We start from the raw sequence: 22,831 nt of genomic DNA, 5'->3' as shown, positions 1-22,831 counted from the left end.
AAGGGGCCGGGTGTGCCCAAAGCCTGCAGCTCCCGGGCGGGCACCCAGCAGCCTCCCTGCGGCAGGGCACGTGGGCAGACCTGGCCTTGCCGGTCCTGCCGGCCCTGCCCCGCCCCGCCCCGCTCCGCCCCGGGGCAGGTGGGGAGCACGTCCTGGCACGCCAGGCCTCAGACCAGGGCACCTGTCTGCCAGCCCCGCATGGGTCCCAGGACCAGGCAGGAGCCTCCGGCACTGCTGGAGGGAGGATGGAGCTGGGGGCCACGTGGTGCTGATGGGCACTGCCTCCCCAGGTGCCTCGGAGAGGACAGTGCTGCGTTTCGAGGTGCCCGGCATTGCTAACTACACGGCCCTGCTGCTGAGCCCGGATGGAGCCACGCTCTACGTGGGCGCCCGTGAGACCCTCTTCGCCCTCGAGACCCGCCACTTCGTGCCGGGCCCGCAGCACCGCAGCGTAAGCAGCCGGGGTCCCAGGAGGGACAGGCTGGAGTGACCCAGGGGCTGCCTGGCGGGTGAGGGGTGGGCAGGGGAGAGCCGGGGAGGCCTGGCGTGGGCAGGATTCCTGTGCGCGGCGCTCCCAGGGCGGCTCGTGGAGCCCTGCAAGTCGTGGCTTGCTCCAGAGCCGGTCAGAGCAGCGCCGTGGGCTGCTGACAGCTGTGCTCAGCACCGATGGAGCCCGCCCAGCCCCACACCTGGCCAGCCCGCCCCAGGGACCTTGGCGTGGGGGGTCCTCACAGCCCTCTGGCAGCCAGGTGGCAGGGGGGCTCGCCTGCCTGAGACTGGGGCAGGAGCAGGGGAGCCTGGCCCGTGGCAGGGCACGGTCACTGCCTCCCCACATGTAGGGACCACAGCAGGGCCCTGGGGGGTCCCCAGTAACCGTCTGTCCCCCCCACAACAGCTACAGTGGACCGCGGACGAGGAGAAGAAGCGGCAGTGTGCCTTCAAGGGCAAGGACCCCCAGGTGAGCGCTGCACCTCGGCCCTGCTGCTCCACCCATGCCACATCCCTTGGGGTGGAGGGAGCCCGGCTCTCTGTGGTGCCTGAAAACTCTTGCAGTGGGGGTATCTCCAGGTGCAGTGCTGCCCCCCACCCCTGCAGGACCCCCTGCTCCAGCGCCGGGGTCTGTCTTTGGGGGGCTGAGCAGGGGGGCTGGTCCCAGCACCGCGGGGAGCGGGCGGCGTACCGTGGAGGGCACTTCTCAGGCAGTTGCGCTGCCTGTCACAGGTCCCCGTGCCCATGCCACAGCCGGGCAGGGATGGGGGATGGTGTGGGGGGCTGCGGCTGGCCATGGCTGAGCCACCCCCTCATCCCACGGGCCTTGCAGCAGGGGTGGGGGGGCCTGGGGCGAGCTGATGGGCACCTCACCTTGCAGCGGGACTGCCACAACTACATCAAGATGCTGCTGCAGCTGAACAGCACCCACCTGTACACGTGTGGGACCTGCGCCTTCAGCCCCGCCTGCGCCTACGTGGTGAGCACCGTGCCCGCGAGGCTGCCCTGCTGACAGGCTGCCCCCTCCTCGGCCGGGGTGGGGGTGTCTGCGCCTGGGGGCAGCGCTGTGCTGGGGATGCCCCCGCTCTGGCCTGCCCGTGCGCTGGCAGAGTAGGAGTCCCTCGGCTCCCGCCGGCTCAGGGACCCGTCTCCTGCCACAGAACATGCAGAACTTCAGCCTGGAGCAGGAGCCATCAGGGAAGCTACTGCTGGAGGACGGGAAAGGCCGGTGCCCCTTTGATCCTGAGTACAAGTCCACCGCCATCATGGTCGGTAAGGATGGCAGTGCTCCGCGTGTGCCAGCTCCATGTTTCGTGAGTGGGGGGACCTGGCCTTGCAGGCAGTGCCATGCACTCAGGCACACGGCTGTGGTGTGTTGCAACGGCCCCGCACGGCCTGGGCTCCCCGGGAAGGGATCTGCCCTCCTCTCCGGGGCAGCTGGCAGCCCACAGCACTGCGATGGAGCTGGGGGCCGGCAGCTCCGCTCCTGGGTGGCTGCAATTTTGTGGTGAGCTCAGGAGCAGGGAACGGGGCTCCTCCAGGGCTGGTGCCAGACGGGAGTGACTGCCCATGTAGCCACCCAGGTTAGCGCCAGAATCCCCCCAATGCCACCCTTCCTGCCGAGCCCTGGCCTGGGGAGGGGCGAGCTCGCCCTGCCGCGTGCACTCCTGGCTCTGACCCACAGCCATCACTGGAGCCCGTGCAGAAGGGACCAGGACGGGGGGTCGGGGCAGCCCTGTGCTTGCCCCGACGGGTTTGTCTCTCCCCTGCAGACGGCGAGCTGTACGCCGGGACCGTCACCAACTTCCAGGGCAATGAGCCGACCATCTACAGGAGCCAGGAGAGCCGCATCTCCCTCAAGACTGAGAACTCCCTCAACTGGTTGCAAGGTGCGGGGCTGTGGAGGTCGAGGGCAGGAGACATGGGGCACAGCCTGTCCCGGGCAGGAGATCCCCAGAGCTAGGGATGGGGCAGCCTGGTGGGGCCCGCTGTGCCACGTGGAGGTGGTGCTGGGGGCTGACCTGTGCAGGGTGCGGCCTGGGAGGGGGCACTGCGCTCGGGCTGCCGCCCTGTCCTTTCCCCGGGCTCATCCGCTGCCCGGAGGGGAGATCACCCGGGGGAGCTGCTCCGTGCTTTGATGCTCCAGCCCAGACAGCCACCTCGAGGGGCTGGGCATGGTGGTGGGGGGCTCGAGAAGGCACCGCACGTAGCTGAGGGCCCATGTGTGCTGCGCAGACCCTGTCTTCGTGGGCTCAGCCTACCTGCGTGAGAGCCAGCTGCCCGGGGGCCCTGGGGGTGACGATGACAAGGTCTACTTCTTCTTCAGCGAGACGGGCAAGGAGTTCGACTACTTCGCAAACACCATCGTCTCGCGCATCGCCCGCGTGTGCAAGGTGGGGGCGCGTCTGTGCCATCAAGCGTGTCGTCAGCTGCACGTGTGGGAGGAGAGGGTCTGTGCTGGCGCGACATGTCACCTGCGAGTACAGTGGGCTGGGGGCCGTGGTGCTGGTCACTCTTGTGGAGGGCATGGGCGGCTGCGGCCACGTGTGCAAGGGGGAGTGGATGGATTGGGGCCGCGTGAGTGTGTCCCACTGGGCCTGCAGCGCCCCCTGCTGCCTGCAGAGCTCGGTGCCACGAGGAAGTCTATCCAGTGCCGGCCCCCGTGGCACAGCAGCCTCCCCACCCCTGGGAGACCAGGACGCTGCCCCCACGGCCTCTCCAGGCTGCGCGGCCGCAGCGTTGGCTGTCCATGCACGGTTCTGATGCAGCCTCCTGCCCACCCCGTGTCCTCTGCAGCGCGGGTGCCTCTGACTTCCCTCCTGCAGCCTTGGCCATGCTGCCACATCCTGCTGGCAGAACTAATCCTGCCCCGGGGCATCCCATCGGCCCCAGCGCTCTGCCCAGGGGCACCGTGCACTCCAGCAGGGGCTGGGGAAGGGCATGGATGTGCCTGCACTCGGGCTCAGTGGCACTGGCTGCAGAGCTCTGCTCCTATCCTGTCCTGGTGGAGCTGGTTCTGTTCATTTTGGGGCCCCCCCCCAGGTTGCCAGCATCACCTTGACTCTTGCTCGCTTTGGGAAGCGTGCCTGCAGGACCACCCTCTGCGCTTGCTCTCGCACCATCCGTGTGACCTGTGCAGATCCAGGAGCCGTCCTGGTTCGATGCAGGTGGATGCCCTGCTGCCGGGTGCCTTGTTGACCGTGCTGTCTGCTTGCAGGGAGACCTGGGCGGGGAGCGGGTGCTGCAGCGGCGATGGACCACGTTCCTGAAGGCGCAGCTGCTGTGCTCGCGGCCCGAGGACGGCTTCCCCTTCAACGTGCTGCAGGACATGTTCGTGCTCACGCCGCAGGGGCAGGGCTGGGAGAGCACCGTCTTCTATGGCGTCTTCACTTCCCAATGGTGAGCACATGGATCCCAGCACTGGGGGAGACCCAGGGGGCCTTTCCGCTATCGTGGGCTGCGCTGCGGGGACTGACTGGGATACGGGGACTTTCCCGGGTCCCTACAGCTTGTTTCCCAGGCATTGCAGCGCACTGGTTCCAGCCCGTGGCCTGAGCCCTCTCTGGGGCAGAGCGGGGGGTGCGAGGAGCTGGGCCATTAGGTGCCGTGGGGCTGATTCCCCTGCCATGGGGCTCGTTTCTCTCCCTCCAGGAACAAGGGGGGCCCAGGCAGCTCGGCCGTGTGCGCCTTCCCCATGCAGGAGGTGCAGAGAGCCTTCGGCGGCCTCTACAAAGAGGTGAACCGCGAGACGCAGCAGTGGTACACGGACACCGGCCCAGTTCCCGAGCCCCGGCCTGGAGCGGTAAGTGCCTTGGGCCTGTCCCCTCCTGCCAGGGGGTGCCCTCCAGCCTCTGCCAGTCCTGCCACTTCTTCCTACATGATGTCAAAGTGTCTGTGGGAGTCCCTAGGATTTGGGGGACACCACGGGTCTCGGGAGAGGTCTGAGCCGGGCACCAGCCCCCATGCTTCTGCCCTTGCCATGCTGTGCATGGGGGGCACCCTCTGGATGGGATGTGGGGTGGCTGCCTGTTCACAACTGCCCTCTGTGGTGTGCCACGCTGCTCCCACCACCAAGCCATGAGCCCTAGCTCTGCCCCACAGCCGTGGCCGGCAGCACGACAGGGCTAGCGCACCACTCCCCCCGCAGTGCATCAACAGCCGCACGCGGCAGATGAAGATCAACTCATCACTGCAGATGCCAGACCGGGTGTTGAACTTCGTCAAGGACCACTTCCTGATGAACAGCCCCCTCCGCAGCGCTCCCCTGCTGCTGCAGAGCCGCCTGCGCTACCAGCAGCTCAGTGTGGACCACGTGGAGGGCCTCCATGGCACCTACCACGTCCTCTTCCTGGGCACGGGTAGGTCCCACAGCGTGGCTGTAGGCACAGGCGTGGGCACCGAGCTGTCCCCGGGCCCCAGTCAGCACGGCCTCCCTGGTGTCTTGCAGATGACGGGCGACTGCACAAGGCTGTGAGTGTGAGCGGCAAAGTGCACATCATCGAGGAGCTTCGCCTGTTCCCCGCCGGCGAGCCAGTGCTCAAGCTGCTGCTGGACCCCCACCAGGCACGGGCAGGGCATGACGGGAAACTCGCGCTCCTGCTGCGGGGTGGGAAGGGGGAGAGACAGGCCTCTGGTGCTGCCCCCGCACTGCCTCTCTCCCTGGCCCTGCTCCCTGGGGCTGTGCTGGCCCAGGTGGGGCTGTCTGCTAAGGGGTAACATGGGGGCTGAGCCTAGTGCCCCCCCTGCAAGAAGGTTTCCATTAGGGCTGTGCGAAATTTTGCCACCAGTTTTGTTTCAAGGCTGTTTCGACCCGTTTCGAGGTCAAAACAGCAAAATCAAAACAGAACCAATGTAGTCAAAACAGCCTTGAAACAAAACAAGGCAAGTCGAAACGTTTCGCCGTTTCGCCGCTGTTTTGACATTTCACCCATAGGCTATAACGGGGAAGGTTGAAACAGCCTCTAACTTTGTCATTTCTGGACTGATTTAGATTAAACGTGGAGGAATAGTAGCCCCTTCTGAGGGCATGAAGTCTGCCAAGTTTCAAGGAGATAGGTGCAGGGGGTTCAGGGAAACTGTGCCCTAAAATCTTGAAAGCAAAACTTGTGTCACGTGTATGTTAAACCACAGCGGGGTGACAGGTGCAGGGATGGTAGCCCCTGCTGAGGCCATGAAACCTGCTAAGTTTCAAGGAGGTAAGTACAGGGGTTTGGGGGAAACTGCACCTCAAGCTGCGGACAAGCAAAACTTGTGATGTGTGTCACGGGGTGTGTTGAGGCGCAGCGGGGTGACAGCTGCAGGGATGGGGCCCCTGCTGCGGCCACAAAGCCTGCTGGCTGTCAAGGAGATGGGTGCAGGGGGCTCTGGGGCCCTGCACCCCTAGCTGCTGATAGGCAAAGCTCGTGACACGGGTGCTCGTGGGCCTGACTGTCTGTCTTGGGGCAGCAGCAGTTCCCGGCTCTGTATTGATTCTTTCCTCTCCTTAGTCTGTGGTTTGGTAGGTGTTAATCCTTACTCATTAACTCATTAGCCTCGCTAGCTACTGTGTTATGCAATCAATCATGAGTCACTCAGTGACCAGCTTAATACACAGTAGCTAGCTACTAGATAATGAGTTAATGAGCAAGGATTAATGGAACTTGCCCTTTCGCACAGCCCTAGTTTCCATCTTGCCAGGTCTTCTCCAGGGAAACTGCCCACACAGGGGTGGCTTCTCTCGGCAGCCTACTCAGCCCAGCCTGGATCCTCTCCCCCTGGGAGCAGCGGGGGTTGAGCCCCTGCCTGGGGCTCTCAGGGCTGCTGACGGGTGCTGGCATGCGCGACAGGCCGCGGCTGCACCGTGTCGGGTGATGCCCAGCCCGCGCTGCCAGGTGCATCCCCAGCAGGGCTGTGTCTCACCAGGCTTCTCCCGCAGGGCTGGCTGTATGCTGCCTCCTACTCCGCGTTGGCCCAGGTGCCCATCTCCAACTGCAGCCTGTACCGGAGCTGCGGGGAGTGCGTCCTGGCCCGGGACCCCTACTGCGCCTGGAACGGGAGTGCCTGCCGCAGCGTGCCACCGAGCCCCCAGCGGGCGCACGCCCAGTGAGTGCCGCCCTGTCCCCCCCCAGCCCCAGATCTCCCTGCTGCCTCCTTGGATCGTAGACAAGTCAGGCTACCCTGTCTAGTCCAGCTCCTGCTCAAGGGAGGATCATCCCTGACTAAAGCATCGCAGCCAAGCAACTCTCGCAGTCTGGGAACAGCCCCCAGGCGCAGCATGGGAGGTTACACACCCTTTAGCCTGCCCCAGGTCAAGCCAGGGCCCAGGGCCTGCCAGCGCCCTGCTGCTGCAAGGACAGGAAAGAGCTTGTTTAAGATGCGTTCGAGACCCCAGGCAAAGGCCATGCCCCCACTGCAGAGGAAGGCAACACCTCCCAGTCTGGACCAGGGGGGGAACTCATTCCTGAGTTAGGGGGCAAGATGCTGTAGCCAGGACCTTCTAGGTTTGAGTCCCAGCAGGACCATTGGGTGCCCCCAGTGCTGGGGAAGGTGAAAAGCCCCTGACCAGCGAGGAAAATCCCCTCCTGGCCCACGTGGCAGCAAGGCCCAGAAGTCTGGAAACCCCAGGCACCGGCACTCTGCTCTGCAGCCTGGGCACTGGGAGCAAACCTGACTGCAGAGCCAGAGCTGCCCCTCGCCAACCTCCCCATCCTCTCTCCTACCCGGCGGCCCCACTCCGTCCTGCTGCTGTGCAGGGTGCTGTCCGGTGCCCACCCACTCGGGGCTGTGGAGCTCATCTGGCGGTCCTCGGGCCATGCTGTGGGAGGTCTCTGGGGAGCGTGTGGCTTCCACCCATTACCTTTCACAGTGCCCTGCTCCCTGCTCATCCTTGCCCAGTCTCCTCCCGGACCCCTCCAGTGGGGGAAGTCCACAGCTCCCCGCGGTGCCTGTCCCACTGCCTCCCTGCTCTAGCTGCTCTATCAGGAAGGCAGGTCTTCCTGCCATCTAGTCTAAGCCTACGTGGCTGCAACTTCAAGCCATTGCTACATGTCCCACCTCCACAGTGAGGGAGCTTTCTTCCTCTTTCTTATGTCAGTCTAAGTACTTGAAGAGTGCTGTCTTGTCCCCTTCTAATTGCCTGTTCTGCCAGCTGCACATGCCTCGGCCTTCCACCCGCTCCTCACGCAGCTCGCTCTGGCACCTGCCTTGGGTCCCTCTGCAACTTCTCCACGTCCTTTATGAAGTGCAGAGCCCAGAACTGTACTCCAGGTAGGGCCTGACTGGATAGGGCCAAGTGGAGAGGATTTGTTGGGTTTTTTTATTTTTGTATAAAAACACATAAGTTCTCCACAAACACTTCATACGGTACATCAACCGTAAGTATAGAACCGCATCTAAACACAAATTTGCCTCGTATTATACATCATCCCCATCCATATCTATGCATCCAAGTAATAAAGCCCGTCCATATACATACTTTACTACAAACACATATTGCCATACAGACTGCTTTCTCGTTTCTCACGCAGTCCCGTACACAGTTCTCTATAGACCTTGCCCCCTGCCCTCACCCCAACTTTGTCCTTCTCTTACCCAATTCCAGCTGGTGTGAATAGCTGGTTCCAGTTTACGGATTTCCACACGCTAAGCAATTCCTGCTCCTGACTTCGACCTTCATCCTGTCCCATATAGCCCCTTATCTGATAATACCCCAGCTATAGACATTCTCTCATCAAGAAACATAAGCTCTTGGTGACTAGTAGATACCTGACTTCCCACAAACCCACCTTCATCTGCATCAAAACCACTCGCACCTCCCATTCCCTAGTTCCCTCTTCCACCAAACCGTACATAACCTCCTCAAAGGAGACTTCTGCTCCCCATCCCAGCGCCATCAGAAACTTTCTTACCTGTCCCCACACCTTTCTTGCAAAGAAACCTTCCCAGAACACGTGGTGTATCGTTTCCTCCCTGCTGCGTAATTCCCTGGGGCACTGCCGTTCGCACCACCCCCATTACATTGTGTTTCCCTCACCATTAAGACCCTCCTCATCCCTTTGCACGCAAGCTCCCTGTGTTCTGCTCTCCATCTTTTGTCTACTACCCCTTTCCAAGCTGTCCTCACCCTGCCCATGAGAGATCCCCTCTCCTCCAGTGTGTTCACAGTCCTTTCTGGTTGCATGTCACCATCACACTTGTTCAGCCAGTTCTGTGGCATCATCCAAATCATTGATAAACACATCGAACAGCCTCAGGCCCAGGACAGACCCTGTGGGCCCCGCCTCGAGCCCTCCCGCCATCCTGACATGGAGCTATTGATAATTACCCTTGGCGTGTGGCTGAGGCACTTGCCTCTCCACCTGGTAGTAGTTTTATCCAGCCCCCGCTTCTCCAAGTTCTTTATGAGCCGGTTGAGTGGACTTTGTCTGGACGTCAGCAAGGCCTTTGACACACCATCCCGCTGCACTCCCTTTATCCGCCCACCTGGTTCCTTTATCCAAGGAAGAGATCAAGTTTGCTCGGCACAGTCTCTTCTTAGTAAATCCCTGCTGGCTGCTTGCAATCAGCTTTTCCTCCTCCAGAACCTGCAAATGGCCTCCTTAGGACACGCTCCAGGAGCTCCCTGGGTCCTGAAGTCAGGCTGCCTGGTCTGTAACTGCCCAGGTCCCGCTTTGTAGGGCCCGTCCTAGTCCTCGGGGTCCCGGCCTCTGCAGGTCATTGCCATGGGCTCTGCGGTCCCCTCTGCCAGTTCCTGCGGTGCCCTGGGACGAAGTCCATCAGGCCTCTCTCTTGCCGGGCTCTCCTCTCTCCCTGCCTGCACTGTGCTGGCTCCCGCACTTCCCAGTCACCCTGACTCCAGTCTCTCCTTGCAGACACTGGGCCCAGGATATTGAAGGCGCCAACACGGAGGAGCTCTGCCGACTTGGCAATGGGTCCATGCCTGTCCCACGCCGTCTCCTCCCCACAGGTAAGAAGGCCCTGGGGCAGGAGGGGTCCCCTGCCCCACTCCTCATCTGCCGTGGTGTGGGGAGGGGTCCCAGGGCCCCTGTCCTGTCTGCTCCTCTTGGTGCCCCCAAAGGCCTTGCCCAGCAGAGAGCTCCTGGCCCTGCAGCCCCTGCTAGGCACGTGCTCCAGCTTGGGGACTGCGGCCAACCCTGGTGCAGCACAGACCTCGCACCTGAACCTGCCCCAGGGAAAGCAGAGGGGCCAGGGCAGCCGACGTCCTGCTGCTATGAAATGTAGTCAATATGAGATCCAGGTAGAAGGCCATGGCCCCACAGAGGAAAGCAAACGCCTCCCCACAGTCTGTACCAGTCTGACCAGGGTGAAAATCCCTTCCTGCCCCAGTGCAGTGTCGTCCTGAGCCTGAGCGCAGGGGCGAGACCCTCCAGCCAGGACCCTGCGGGGTTGGTCCCAGCAGGAGCATTGCCACAGCCCCATCCCCATCCCGGGCTGCAGCACCCAGCGCCCCCGAGGGAGGCTTAAAGCCCCCTGGCCTGCGGAGCAGAAAGATGGGGGTGGGGGAAACTAGCACAGCCCCGAAGCCTGGGCAATCCCCACAAGTGCCAGGCTGGCCCAGGCGCCCCAGTCCACCCCTGACCGGCCTCTCTCCTGCAGCAGACGCAGCCCCGTGCCAGAGCGTGCAGCTCCCGGCCAACGCGGTGCGGTCCCTGCCCTGCCAGCTGCTGTCTAACTTGGCCTCCCGGCACTGGCTGCACAACGGCACCCGCATCGACGCATCCCACCTGGTGCTGCCGGACGGGGCGCTGGTGCTGGTGGGCAGCCCGGAGCGCGTGGGCACCTACGAGTGCTGGTCGCTGGAGGAAGGCTTCCGCAAGCTCATGGCCAGCTACTGTGTGGAGGTGGAGGCTGCACCCAACGTCCGCCCCCGGCCCCCTGTACCTGTGCCCCCGGCCCACCCAGACGCGGCGGTGCCCCCCCTCATCAGCACGTCGCGCAGCACCTCGGCCGGGGGCAGCGTGGCGGCGCGGCTGGACGACAACAGCTACTGGACAGAGTTCCTGGTCATGTGCGTGCTATTTGGGGCTGCCGTGGTGGTGCTTACCCTCTTCCTGCTGCACCGGCACCGCGACGGCATGAAGGCACTGCTGGAGCCGGGTGAGCGCGGCACCGGCCACACCAAACCCCCACGCAAGGCAGTCGAGAGCCTGCCCCTGAACGGCAGCAACCTGCCCAGTGCTGCCCCTGAGCACAAGGGCTACCAGGCCCTGCATGATAACCACATCGCCAGCACGCCCGTCCACGAGCCCCCGGGTGCCCCGGCCTTCTCTGGCTCCGAGAAGAGGCCCCTGAACCTGTGTGACAGCTTTGTGGAAGTGTCTCCCACCTGCCAGAGGCCCCGGGTGCGCCTGGGCTCCGAGATCCGGGACTCCGTCGTGTGACCGGGGCTGCAGCGGCCTGGACTGACGCTGGCCGCGGCTCCGCAGAGCCTCCCCGGGCAGGGCGGGTGTCGGGGTGCACGTGCATGCCCGGCCATGGAGCAAACGGCTTGCAGCCTCCCCGTGGAGGGGAGATGAGAGGGGTCCCTGCCCCAGGCACAGCGTGTGCTTTGCGGAGGGTGTGGGGGCAGGCGGGAGCGTCCCCAGTGCATGGGGCACTCGCAGGGGCTAGGGACGTCCCGGCGGCGTGGGGCCAGAGCGGGCTCGGGGCTCGCGTGCCCCCTGGCAGGACACTGGAGGGTGCCTCCTCTGCTGTCCGGCGCCAGGCCCTGTGTGGAGCAGGCCAGGCGTGGGTGGGCTGGCCTGGGGCTGGGACACCTCCCTGGGCTCGGGCATGTCCAGTGATGCTGACATGTGCCAGGCACCGCGGCCCCCGGTGTGCAGAGTCCATTCAGGCAGGAGAGAGCACACCCAGCCCCGGGACCACTCTGCCCCTGCCTCCATGCCAAGCCGCCTCGTTCCCCATCTCACTGTGACACCCTGCCCGGCGTGGCCTGGCTCGGGCTCCCATGGGCCACGCATGTGCAGGGCCGTGGGCCCGGCTGGACTGGACAGTGGCATGTTCTGTGCGTCTGTGCTGTGCTTTGTTCATACGACGTGGAACTGTGAAGGGCACCGCCAGCGGGTCGGAGCAGCTGAGCCGGGGCGGTGCCCCCGCGCAGCGCCCCCTCCCCTCCCCTTCCCCACGGCTGTGAAAGCCAGGTGAGGCACCAGGCTGCACAGGTCACAGATGTGTTTGCACATGAGTGAGTTGTTGTCTGTGTTTTTTACATAAAGTCTGTGTTTCTCCTTTGTACGGAGCGGCTGCCGTGTCCCTGCGGCGCGTGGTGCAGGGGTCCTGCCGAGAGCTGCAGCCGCCCAGGGCATCGAGGCTTGGCAGGGGGGCGGGGAGCTCTGTGATGGCCTCACTGACACCTGTCCTCCCTGGCAGCCCCGATCCCAGGCACTGCAAGTCCCTGCACAGCGGGATACTGCTGCTGCCATCCCATGCCAAGGGCCACATTCGCTTCCTGCCCCAGAACCAGTGCGCGGAGCTGCCCGGGGCCCTGGAAGGCTGGTTGCAGATCGTATGGGCCCCGTCTCAGGCCGAGCCTGGGCACCTTCCCTGCGCCACCCCCGGCCTCAGCTGCGGGGCTTCTGCAGAGTCACGAAGCCAAGCCCCACTGCGCCGTGCTCGGGTGGCAGGGGCAGAGGCCGTGCCAGGTACTCGGGGGGGGGGGGGACTACAGCTGGGCTTATTGCTCTTCCTCCTGGCCTCAGAGACCGGGCAGGGGGCTCTCCCCGAGCTACTTGCTAAAGGCTGGGGAGGCGCCATCTGCCATGTGCAGAGCAATAGGCCCAGTGCTGCAGGGCTTGGTGGCGTGTGTGTGGATTTGTGCCCGGATGGGGGGTCGGTGCAGACCCCGGGCAGGTCTGACCAGCCAGTGCCGTCCCCAGTGACATGATGACAGCACCTCTGCAGCAGCCACCAGCACTGCCCACAGCTGCTGCACCCAGGTCATGCTGGTGCAACACGGCCGGCACCCTGCCCAGGCCTCCCTTTGCACTGGCCATGACCATGTACCACCGACTAGCCGTGGCCGTGGGGCAGATCCAGCTTGCATACTCCATGGCCAGCCGGGTGCCCCCTTCTCCACCCTTGCAACCAGGAGAGCCGTGGCCACAGCTGGTGCTGGGGAGGGCCGCGGGGATGCTCTCTGGAGGAGGAGAAGAGACTCCTTTCTCAGGGCCTCGGCGAGGAGGCGCAAGGGGAGCTGTCATGGGATGTGTTAGGTGGGGGTCAGGAACCAGCATGGGCCACAGCAGAGCGGCTCAGGAGCCAGTCCCTGCGGGATGCCGGGGCAGCGATGCACGGAGCCGGAGCAGCTGTGGCTGGGGCGAGGGCAGGCAGCCCGTGGAGCTTCTTCCCTGGCTGGCTTCTGTGTGCGTGAGCCCTTCGCTGGGCCGGGATCACATAGCAGCTGTGAGGGCAGGCGCTGAGCCCCCAGCTGCACCGTGCCTTGTGCTGCGGGGGGTGTCCTGCAGCAGCATCGGCGCCGCTGGCCCAGCCCGGTTCCTGCTCCAGAAAGGATCTGCCCCTCTCCCCAGCCCGCAGCGGTTGCTCTCCTGCAGGTAAGTGGCGCTGCTTAGGGTTCGGACACGGCCCTCTGCTCAGCAGCGCGAGCCCGGGAAGGCGGGGTGGCACCCCTGGTGATGTGGGACAGGAGGGGGCTCCCGGCGGGGAGGGAGCAGCCAGGGGTGCTGCCGATGGGGGTTGTCGAGTCCCAGAGCCGTGGGGCTGGGAGGACCTGCAGAGGCCACATCTAGTCCAAGCCCTGCCTGGGGCAGGATCAGCCCAGACAAACCATCAGTGTAAGGCTACCCTGGTCTGGGTCTGAGCCTGAGTGCAGGGGCACAACCCTCTAGCTGGGACCCTGCGGGGTTGGTGCCAGCAGCAGCATTGGCACAGCCCAGTCTGGGGATCCCCAGCACCTCTTGGGATGCTAAAAATACCCTGACGCATGTAGCAGGAAAAAAAATGATGGTGGGGAGGGGAAGAGGAAGGGTGGGAGCAACCAGCACAGCCAGGAGCCTGGGAAATTCCCTTGGCAGAGCACAGGCATCCTGCACCTCCATGGTCCCTGACCAGAGGCCGTGCACCCTCTCCGTGAGCCCCTCCAGGGTTGGAGAGTCCACATCGTCCCTGTTGCAGTGAAGAAGAGGAGGACAGCAGAGTGCCAGGGCACAACCCTGGCCACTCGGGCTGGAGGAGAAGCCTCGCCCTGGGCTCTTGGGCCTCCAGGAAATAGAAATCAACAGCAGGCGCCGAGAGGCAGAGACCAGGCAGGCAGGAGCCAGCACGAAGCCGGACCAGCCCCGAACAAGGGACCCCCCTGCCCTCCCACCCAGACCCGAGTGAGTAGCGCTGGGGGGAGATGGCCCCGACACCCCCGGCTGACACCCAGCCCTGCCTGGGCTTCCCAGGGTCTGTGCATGGAGCAGCCATGCTGCCGGCCCTGCGGGCAGGGATTTCCTCCCATGTGGGATGGAGGTGGAAGGTCTCTGGCACCAGCTGCCGCCTGCCCGAGCCCCCGGGCCAGGCCCCCTCTGCCCCGGCTCTGGCGGCCCTGGCTGTTTGTCTGCTAGTTCCTGTGTTTCTCTTCCTGTTTCTCAGTCCTGAGGCTCAGAGCAGCTTTAGCACGAGCAAGCCGCCACCACCATCCTTCCCCGCCAGCAAGGCCCAGACGCCCACGCTCCAGCTTGCCCCCCGGCGCTACCCCCTGCCCCCCACAGGCACCCCTCGGCAATGCCAGCTGCAGTCCCTGTGCCCGGAGAGAGGAACCCCATTCCCCGCCCAACTGCCCTCCCTGAGGTTCCCTCCAAGCCTGCACCCCTCTCCCACGTGGGGGCTGCAGCTGTCACCCCCAAAGCCCACCTTGCCCCTTCCTTCCCCCCTGGTCCATGCTGGCACTGGGTTGCAGGGAGCCAGGACGCGTGGAACTGCTTCTCACACCCCACTTCCCGCTGCCCCGGGGTTGCTCCCAGCCACGTCCTCCCCATGGGGATGGGACCTCCAGCCCCGGGGCCCCCCATGCGCCCTACCAGCTCAGTGCAGAGCCGCTCTCAGCCCTCGCTGAGCCTGCCCCTGTGTTTCAGGACCCTCAGGCACTCGGCAGGATGAGCGAGCTCCGTGCTGCCGTGGAGAGCGTGGGCTTGCCTGTGGACACCTGGCTGCCCGTGCTGGCACAAGAGTGCGGGATCACCAACATCGGGGCCCTGCAGCACAGCGGCCGGCGCGATTACGAGAAGGCGGCGCGGCACAGCGAGCAGGCCTGGGAGACGGTTGCGCTGCAGAAGCTCTTCCGCTTGGAGCCGGAGCAGGAGGAGCTGCGCAAGGCGCTGCAGGCACGAGGGCTGCAGGCTGGCAAGTGGCTGCCCATCCTGGAGGCAAAGCTGGGCGTGAGGTCGGCTGCTGCCCTGAAGCACTTTGGGGCAGAGGAGTACCAAGTGCTCGCCCGTGGCCAGCTCCCGGCATGGGAGAAGCAGGCGCTGCAGGCGCTGTGCCAGGGGGCAGGCGGCATACCCAGCCTGCCGCAGGAGCAGCTGTGCACGGAGCGGCACAGCCTCGCCCAGAGCAAGCAGGACTCGGCGAAGATGCAGGGCCAGGCACAGGTGGAGGTCAGTGCCGGCCCTGAGCAGGGCAGCGGGGTGTGGGAGCGCCCGGCCTGGGCAACCCCCCAGCTCCTGGAGAGCGTGTCTGGGGGGCTGGTGCTGCAGGGGCTGCTCCTGAGCCAGGGCGGGGAGAACCTGCTGCGAGAGACCGAGAGGCTCCTGCAGCCCCCCGAGGGCTGCGCCTTGCGGGGGCCTCTGCTGCCAGAGAGCGAGGAGGTGGAGACCTTCTACTCGGCTGCCCAGGAAAGCCTCTCCAAAGCCCTCATCAGGAAACTGGGGGTCACCGCAGGCACCGGAGCCTTTGGGGGGCTCAAGGGGCTGTCGTTCGGGGTGGACATCCACGGGACCTGGTCCAAGCACAACACGCGGGAGACCGAGAGCGCTGGCAGCACCACGTACTGCTGCCTGCGCAGGCAGCACGTGGTGCCCACGGCCTGCTGCGAGCTGAGCCCCGATGAGCTCCAGCTCTCCCCGAAGGCCCTGGCTGCCCTGAGGGAGCTGGATGCCGACCTGCAGGCCCAGGCTCTGCCGCTCGCCCGCGCCGCGCGCTGCCGGGACTTCCTGGAGCGCTTCGGCTCCCACGTGGCCACAGGCCTCGTGCACTTTGGGGGCATCTATTGGGAGAAGGCGGAGGCCAGCGACTTTGCCAGGAGCACAGAGGACCTGGTGAAGAACGAGCTGCTAGCTGCGCTGGGTGCAAGTGCGGGCGCGAGCTTCTCCAGCCTTGGCGGTGCTGCTGCATCTCTGGATGTCTCCCGGGAGAGGGGCCACGCCGCCGACAAGCAGCACGAGGCGCGGTGCAGCCAGACCCTGACTTCCGTGTCCAAGGTGGGGGGCTCCGCGGAGGCTGCCAGCATCCAGGCCTGGAAGGCCGGGCTGCTTGCCCGCCGCAGCACCTGGCGTGTGATCGACCGCGGGTCCTGCGCTCACCTGGTGCCCGTGTGGCAGCTGGTTCTGAAGAACCACAGCCGGGACGTCAGAGACGCCGAGACCCTGGCCTGGGCTTTGAAGGAGTGCTGGGAGGAGGCCTACGACATGAAGCAGACGCCTTGGCTGCCCGGCGTGGCCCCCATGCTCATCACGGAGCTCCGGGAGCTGGTGAGCAGCATTGCGGGGGACCTGGCGCCGGGCAGCCCAGCCAGCACCTGCCTCAGCCTCGTGGTCCGGTGCCTGGGCGTGCGGCAGCAGCTCCGCCAGCACGTCTGGCTGGACACGGACACCCTGTGGTACCGCCACTTCCTGTGCAATGCCCCTGCCCAGGCCCTGCTTGCACAGGCCTCGCAGCGCGCCTGGGAGGAGCTCGCCGCACCAGGCGACGCCTTGTACCTGCTCACCTTCCTCAGGGACCTGCTGTCCCCCACCTTCCGCATCCACCCGGACGACTTCCCCGGCATCTGCCAGGTGCAGCACAACCTGGATCAGGCGGCGGCAGCCCTGCGAGGTCAGGAGGAGCGCGACCCTTTGGTGGAGGAGTTCTGCGTGTACGCCCTGAAGCCGGCAGTGGAGGCTGCGGTGCGAGAATGGCTGGCTAAGCAAGTGAGCCGGATCATGGAGAAGGGGGCCCGTGCCCATCGCATGCTGTCCTCTGGGCCCCAGGGCCGAGCACAAGCCTTGCCCAGCCCGGAGGGACCTGAGGAAAGCTCTCCCCAGCCGGGACTGGGGGCCTCTGCGGAGTCCGGCCGGCTGGCGGAGGTGCAGCAGATGGTCCCTGTCGGCCTGGTCATGAACTTCCTCCCCAGCCTGTTCTACCACATTAAAAAAGCCACCCGCAGCATTGCCCTGCGCTGCGCCGGCGGCCAAATCTCCCAAGCTATGGAGGAGCTCCGGCTGGCACTGGCGGGCAAGATCCAGCTCCCCAAGGGCCCCGTTCTGGGAGTGTCCAGAGACCCCGGGGCCTTCCTCAGGGATGTGTTCCAGTGCCTGCCAGAGCTGGAGGCAAAGCTGAGCAAGAACTGCCAGCAGCTTGGTGCCCGTGCGGAAGGCATGAGGCAGCTCCCCTGGAGCGAGCCGGAGGCAGAGCGGCCACGGATCTGCAGCCCAGAGCAGCCAAGAATCGTCTTTCACAGAGCCAGAACTCCGTGTCCTATAGAGTTTCTCCAAGATGTGTTCAAACAGTTCAAGGTGTTCACCCGGCTAATCCTCGGGGATCCAATAGTTATAGCTCTTGACCAGCAACCTGTGCTGAGAGTTCAGGCTAGAGCCCCAGCGCCTCGCCAACGTGACTTGCCCACAGCATCCTTGTCCTCCGCACCCACCAGCGAGGACTTGGAGGCTGCACTCAGACAGTAACACAGGTTGTGCTGCCTTGCTGGAGAGCCAGGTTCTGCCCCGAGCCATCCCGGTGTGTGTGGCACTGGTGGGGAGCGAGGCTGGTAAGAAGCTGAGCCCATGGGGCTGGCGTGTGCCCGGCATGCCCACTAGCGATGCAGAGCCCCAGCCGAGTGGGCAGCACTGGCTGGAGGACATGCAGGCTGTGGCTTATTAATATTACCCAGATGACAGGGACCCAGCGGGTTGGCTCCAGATAAAGGAGGCAGACGCAGGTCTAGGGCCCAACCTTTAATTTGCTTGCACTTCAAAATGCAAAAACTGATGTTTATCCCAAAAATCTCGCTGGCTGCCCATGACAGCACAGCACAGCTTGGCGTCTCACCTGCCCCGGCTGCAGGGACTCTAGGCGGGAGGAGGGTGGCACGCAGCCTGGCAGCAGGTCTTGAACTGCACGAGTTCTCCAAGTTCCCTCCAAGAGTCTGGGAGGGAGGAGACCTGCCGGTGGTCGTGCCGCACACCTGAACGACCCAGCTCTGCTCAGTCGATAGAATTCAGAACTGATTTAGACTAAATTAAAAAAAAAATCCAGCCTATACCCCATATTTGTAGGTGGCAGAAACTAATGCTCTGATAAATTATCTGATTTCTTTGTTTCACTGAAGCTTTGGGCCTGGACTGAGCCAGGTCTCCGGGGGACCTTAGTTTATGGGCTTCTCTGACAAATCTGTTTTGTTTTTACAGATGATCTAAGCTTCTTAACAAAAATATCTCTAGTCTACCAAAATACCACCTAGTCCATTTGGTTACATCCATCTTGACTACTGATTTAAAATAAAGCCATGATATAGCACATTTGGATTATTTAGGGTGTTTACTTCCCTTCTAGTCTCCTTTCAGCCCTTGTGCTTTGTGTAACGGTATCTCGTTACTGGCTCAGTTCGATGGGTCATGCTGTGCTCACTCAGGAACAGGCGGTGGGGCCTTCTGCTCAGCCACACTGCTGCAGTTTGGCCTCAGCCCCTTGCAAATGGCCAAGGCTGGCAAAAAGCAGCCTAATTACAGGGGAAACGAGCACCAGCCCAGGCTCTCAGCTTCATTACTGAGAGCTCAGGCCATGGCAGCCCTGATCTGCTGCGCTGGGGGCTGTACGTACAGCAGGGCCAGCCCTGCCTCGCTGCCTCTCTCTGTAGAAAGGCTGCTAATTCCAAGCTGCCCTCTCCCCTCCCCATCCATTGGGGTGATCACCCTGCTCTCGGGCAGAGCCGCGGTCATGCACGTTTTCCTTTCCTGCTGTTTCTTTACAGGCAATGCCCACCAGCCCTTCAGTGCAGCGAGGCCAGGCCCCTGCCCCTGCAGCAGGTGTGGGGCGCGACCCTCTGCCACTGCCGCCTCCAGAGACATCCCTGTTACTTTGCACCAGCCCCTCTCCAGCAAGCATAAGGCTGGCTGCCACCTCTGCCCAGCATGAGAGCTGCCCAGGTTTCAGTCCTGGACCGACAAGGCAGCTGGTAGCACTGGGGGTGGGAGCTGCTCCTCAGTGCCATGCACGTGGAGCAGGGGCATGTGTGGAACCGTGCTCTGCTCTCTGCTCAGCAGGGGCTTCAGCCCCATGCACAACTCAGCTGCAGGTTCCTTTGGCAGCCTCAAGTAGGAGTGACCTCCTTCAGCAGCTGCCCCAGAGAGCTGCCCCCTCCACTGCCCCGCAATGCAAGGAAGGAGGCAGCCGGTGGGCACAGCAGCAGACGCAGCCCAGGGGTTGCTTGTTCCGGGGCAGAGGTAGTTGTTGACCATAAACCCTCCCCTGCAGGGTCCAATTAAGCCCATGGGCCACAGCAACAGACACGAGTGAGATTCCAGCTCTTTATTGATGCTGTTTGCAATGATGCATGGGGAAGGGGTGGGGGGAGCGCCAGGCCCACCACGGGCAGGGCCTGAATCCAGTGCCAGATGCTTCAAAATACATTAGAAAGGAGGTGAGAAGTCTCAGCACCCTGAGTGTTCACCGGCACAGTGCAGGCCAGCGGGGATGGGTTCTGCCTTGCAGCCACAGCCTTCCCTTGGCCAGTAGCAAGGGAACGGTGGAGAGACCGCGGCACCAGGCTGCTCTTGGCTTGTGCTCTGTGGAGAGGTAGGTGCAGCATGCGGGGGCAGGGGCCAGGGCAGGCCAGAAGGGGCACAGAGAGCCCCTTCTACTGATATGCCATCCCCTCGGCAAACCTCTGCCTGGAACTGGACTCTGGCTACTGTGCCCGGGGAGCTGACCTGAGTGACCTCCGGCACGGGATGTGACATTGTTGAGCCAGGACGTTTAAAGTGCTGGGTACATTATTGCTTAGAGAAATGAGGCAGGTTTGCTACAGCCTGGGCTGTGGCCTCAGACCACCCCAAGGAGGCAGCGAGGAGGGACAGTGCCAGCAGGAGCCCTGCCAGAGCTGTAGCTCCCAGGCTGCTCATGGAAGGCACAAATTGGTGCTTGGGATTCACACGGAGCAGGAGGTGACAGTCTCCCAGCAAGAGATCTCTGCTCCAGTGTAGGGTGTCAGTGTTGTGCCCAGCTAAGGGCTACACCTCAATCAGCACGAGAGGCAGGGAGTACACGTGGCCCTGGAGACTGCACGTCCCAGCCTGCTGTGCTCTATCCTGGGCCCGGTAGCCCCTGCTTGGATCTCCAGGCCTGAGGCTGTGTGAGAACAAGGGCAGCTTGAGCTGGGCTGCAGCAGAGAAAGAAGCCTGCGTCCCTCCCCCGTGCAGCAGGAGGAGCGCAGGAGGCACAGCCCGCGGGGCTGGTGTAAGGCACTAGGACAGGCGCCGGCATTGCCCAGGCATTGGCTTTGGTCACGAGAAGAGGAAGGGGCCAGCTGCTGTGCAGGGCCAGCGCCGAGCTCTGCAGCAGGCTGGGGTGGGGCAGGGGGGAGATGGGCTGCAGGAGCCATCACAGCACAATCTTGAAGGAGCTGAAAGAGAAGGACCGACCGTGCTGGGCCAAGGGGAGCAGCCAGCTCATGTCTAGCACCAGCACTGGCTCCCGCAGCGCAGCCCCGGCCTCCCAGGACGTGTCTGCTTGCAGCAGATCAAATCCCTACATCCCTGCTGCCCACAGCTAGACAAGCTGCTCTCCCCGCACCCACAGCAGTGGAGCTTGGCAGCCAGGAAAGAGCAGGTGGGAGGCTTTACAAGGGGAGGGAAGGGTGGGCTTGGTCTCTGCCTGGGGACAGGAGAGCCAGGTCCCCCACTGCCCTCTGCACAGCAGGGTGGGGGCATCAGGCTCTTGTTCAGAGCTGTGAGACACTAGCCAGAGACCTGGGGTCATGCCCAGCTCAGCAGCAGACTTCTGTGACCCCAGCCATTGCAGGCTCTGGGCCTTAGTGATAACGGGGCTACTGCCCCTTCCTCCTCTGCTCTGCCTGGTCAGGGCAGACAAGGGGCTCTTGGGCAGGGCAGTGAGGGCAGCCGTACCTAGCGAAGTCAGGCGAGCGGGAAATGACGTGCTGGAACTCCGAGAGGTTGATGGTCCCATCCTTGTCGATGTCGGACTCCTCCAGGATCTGAAAGAAAAAGAGATGTCAGCCACGAGCACCGGCAGGGCAGCCCACCCAGCCGGGGCCTGCATGCTCACGTTCTGGATGAGCTGGTCCATCTCCGAGGTGCTCAGCCGGGTCCCGTCTGCATCCCCTGTCAGGCAATTCACCAGGTTCTCCAGGTCCTTCCTGTCCAGCGTCCCGTCATCATCAAAATCTTTGTGGGGGGCGGGGAGGGGAGAAAGGGGAGAACCAGCCATGATCCCATTTCCCTGGCAATGGCCCTGTAGCTTGGAGATGGATCAGGTTGGAGGCTCAGGGGCTCCACCCTTTGCTGGCCCTGGGCTTGCGTGGGGCTGGGCTGCAAGGCCTAGCTTGCACAGAGCAAAAGTTCCTCCTGGGCCCCTCCTTGTGCAAGCTGGATCTGGAGCAGAGCTCATCTCTGTGCCGGCCCCGTGAGCTGCATATCCCCCCTGGCCCCAGGTCTTTACCGAAGATGCGGAAGGCGTAGTGGGACTTGATCTCCGAGGTGGCGGCATCACTGAAGACGCTCAGCATGTCCAGGAAGTCCTCAAAGGACAGGCTGTCGTCCCCAACATCCGCCGTGGAGAAGACTCGGCAGATCCGGTGCTGGAACGGGTTTGCCTGGAGGCACAGAGAGGATCACTGAGAGGGCAGGAGCTCCCTGGCACAGGGCAGGGGCAGTTCTGTGCTTTCAGCTGCACATGCCTTGCTGGAAACAGGCTATATGCCTCAGCAGAGTAGAGGATCACCCAAGCTCAGTCAGAGCCTGCACCACAGCCCTTGGAACTTGCTATGACCTGGTAATGTGCCTGGCTACGGTCCCGATGCACCCCAATCCCCCTGGAAGCTCTGACATCCTTACAGCTCAGCAGGGAAGAGGAAGCTGGCTTCCAGGTGGTGACCGGACAGTGCGGCAGGGGATGACCGGCTCCCCCCTTGCATCTGTTACCAGGCTGACCTCCAGGATGGTGAACAGGAGCTGCCCCGAGGGGCTGGGCCTGCGTCTGGGGCCAGACCCAAGCACAGTGGACTGGCCCAGCTGCCTCACAGGCTGAGGGGAGGGGCAGGCAAAGGAGTGGGGGCACGTGCCCTACCCTCAGCTCAGGCAGCGTGACGACCTTGTCCTTGGGGACCCGCGCCGACAGGATTTGATCCCTCTCCTCCTTGGGCACCAGCTCGCTGAATCTCTTGTGGGCGCTTCGAGAGACAAGAATGAGCGCTGCTCTAGGGCAGCCTGCAGTGCAGGGCCAGGCTCAGCCACAGCGGGGGCCCGCCCAGGGCAGCTGCACCCCGGGTAGGTGCACAGACACAGACCCACGTGCCAGACACTCTGGGACCGTTTCGCTGCACACAGCTCTGTGCGGAGCTCCCCAGCGATGGGGCTGGGGCTGGGGCTGCGCCAGCTATCCCAGCACAGCAAAGCAGCATGAGCCCACGCCCTGCACGGAGCCCGAGGACCTTTGCGCCGGTGCCCACAGCCCCAGGGCGGGGGGGCCCAGCCGCTCCCTGCGTCCTGCTTCCTGCATCGCCTGCGAAGCAACGCTGGCACTACTGAAAGCAACAGTCACCGTGAGCTGCTGCCAGCTCTGCCCTGGGGCAAGGCGTGCCAGCCCCGGGACTCGGGCGCAGGAGCAGGGCGAGGCGGACGGGGCTGCCACCCCCGCGCCGCTCGCCCCTTTGCTCCAGCCGCTCTGGGAAGGTGGCACGGGGCCGCCTGGCCCCGACCCGGCGTCCCGGGTTTCTGGAGCCGGGTTTGCGCAGCAGCCCAAAGGCACCTCGCCCCAGCCGGCGAAGAAGCGGGCTGTGGCAGCGCGTGCGGACGCGTCCCCTGCCCTCCCCCTCCCTACTCACATCAGGATCTCCTGCTTGGTCAGGAACGTCAGCTCCTGCGGGCAGAGGAGGCAGCGTTACCCGCCGCGCCCGGCCCCGGCCCCGGCCCCG

General features: G+C 63.9%; 3 protein-coding genes across 5 annotated transcripts in view; 2 read left to right on the top strand and 1 right to left on the bottom strand.

The window, feature by feature from the left end:
* The window catches only part of SEMA4B (semaphorin 4B), a 14,229-nt gene extending 2,493 nt beyond the window's left edge, over window positions 1-11,736 (top strand). Inside the window, exons 2-14 of one of the 3 annotated variants that reach the window (XM_025212458.1) lie at window positions 291-451; window positions 896-958; window positions 1,370-1,468; window positions 1,650-1,761; window positions 2,262-2,378; window positions 2,725-2,882; window positions 3,707-3,888; window positions 4,141-4,291; window positions 4,637-4,847; window positions 4,937-5,052; window positions 6,404-6,570; window positions 9,339-9,433; window positions 10,084-11,736. In XM_025212458.1, the coding sequence (XP_025068243.1) occupies window positions 1,394-1,468; window positions 1,650-1,761; window positions 2,262-2,378; window positions 2,725-2,882; window positions 3,707-3,888; window positions 4,141-4,291; window positions 4,637-4,847; window positions 4,937-5,052; window positions 6,404-6,570; window positions 9,339-9,433; window positions 10,084-10,868 (2,169 nt within the window). In that variant the 5' untranslated portion in view covers window positions 291-451; window positions 896-958; window positions 1,370-1,393 and the 3' untranslated portion in view covers window positions 10,869-11,736. Of the gene's footprint in view, window positions 1-138; window positions 452-895; window positions 959-1,369; window positions 1,469-1,649; window positions 1,762-2,261; window positions 2,379-2,724; window positions 2,883-3,706; window positions 3,889-4,140; window positions 4,292-4,636; window positions 4,848-4,936; window positions 5,053-6,403; window positions 6,571-9,338; window positions 9,434-10,083 lie in introns of those variants that run through there. The other 2 variants (XM_025212457.1, XM_006030825.3) reach the window with 2 other exon arrangements.
* A 701-nt stretch (window positions 11,737-12,437) lies between these two features.
* On the top strand, window positions 12,438-18,191 carry LOC112551444. Its single transcript, XM_025212461.1, has 3 exons — window positions 12,438-13,037; window positions 13,618-13,820; window positions 14,562-18,191. The coding sequence occupies exon 3, from the start codon at window positions 14,583-14,585 to the stop codon at window positions 17,364-17,366; it is 2,784 nt and encodes a 927-aa protein (XP_025068246.1). The 5' UTR covers window positions 12,438-13,037; window positions 13,618-13,820; window positions 14,562-14,582; the 3' UTR covers window positions 17,367-18,191.
* A 1,003-nt stretch (window positions 18,192-19,194) lies between these two features.
* On the bottom strand, window positions 19,195-22,785 carry CIB1 (calcium and integrin binding 1; the record flags this gene model as incomplete). Its single annotated transcript, XM_025212489.1, has 6 exons — window positions 19,195-20,302; window positions 20,805-20,893; window positions 20,965-21,083; window positions 21,358-21,511; window positions 21,985-22,087; window positions 22,742-22,785. Coding segments are annotated over 6 exons (531 nt in total), but the record flags the coding sequence as incomplete, so codon positions are not given.
* Window positions 22,786-22,831: the final 46 nt, after the last annotated feature.

This window comes from Alligator sinensis, unplaced genomic scaffold, assembly GCF_000455745.1.
Source record: "Alligator sinensis unplaced genomic scaffold, ASM45574v1 scaffold407_1, whole genome shotgun sequence".
Classification (NCBI taxonomy): Eukaryota; Metazoa; Chordata; order Crocodylia; family Alligatoridae; genus Alligator; species Alligator sinensis.
This window is presented reverse-complemented; position numbering and strand designations above follow the sequence as displayed.

Coding starts and splice junctions, on each gene's coding strand:
- LOC112551444 (XM_025212461.1), top strand. CDS start 14,583: ATGAGCGAGCTCCGTGCTGCCGTGGAGAGCGTGGGCTTGCCTGTGGAC.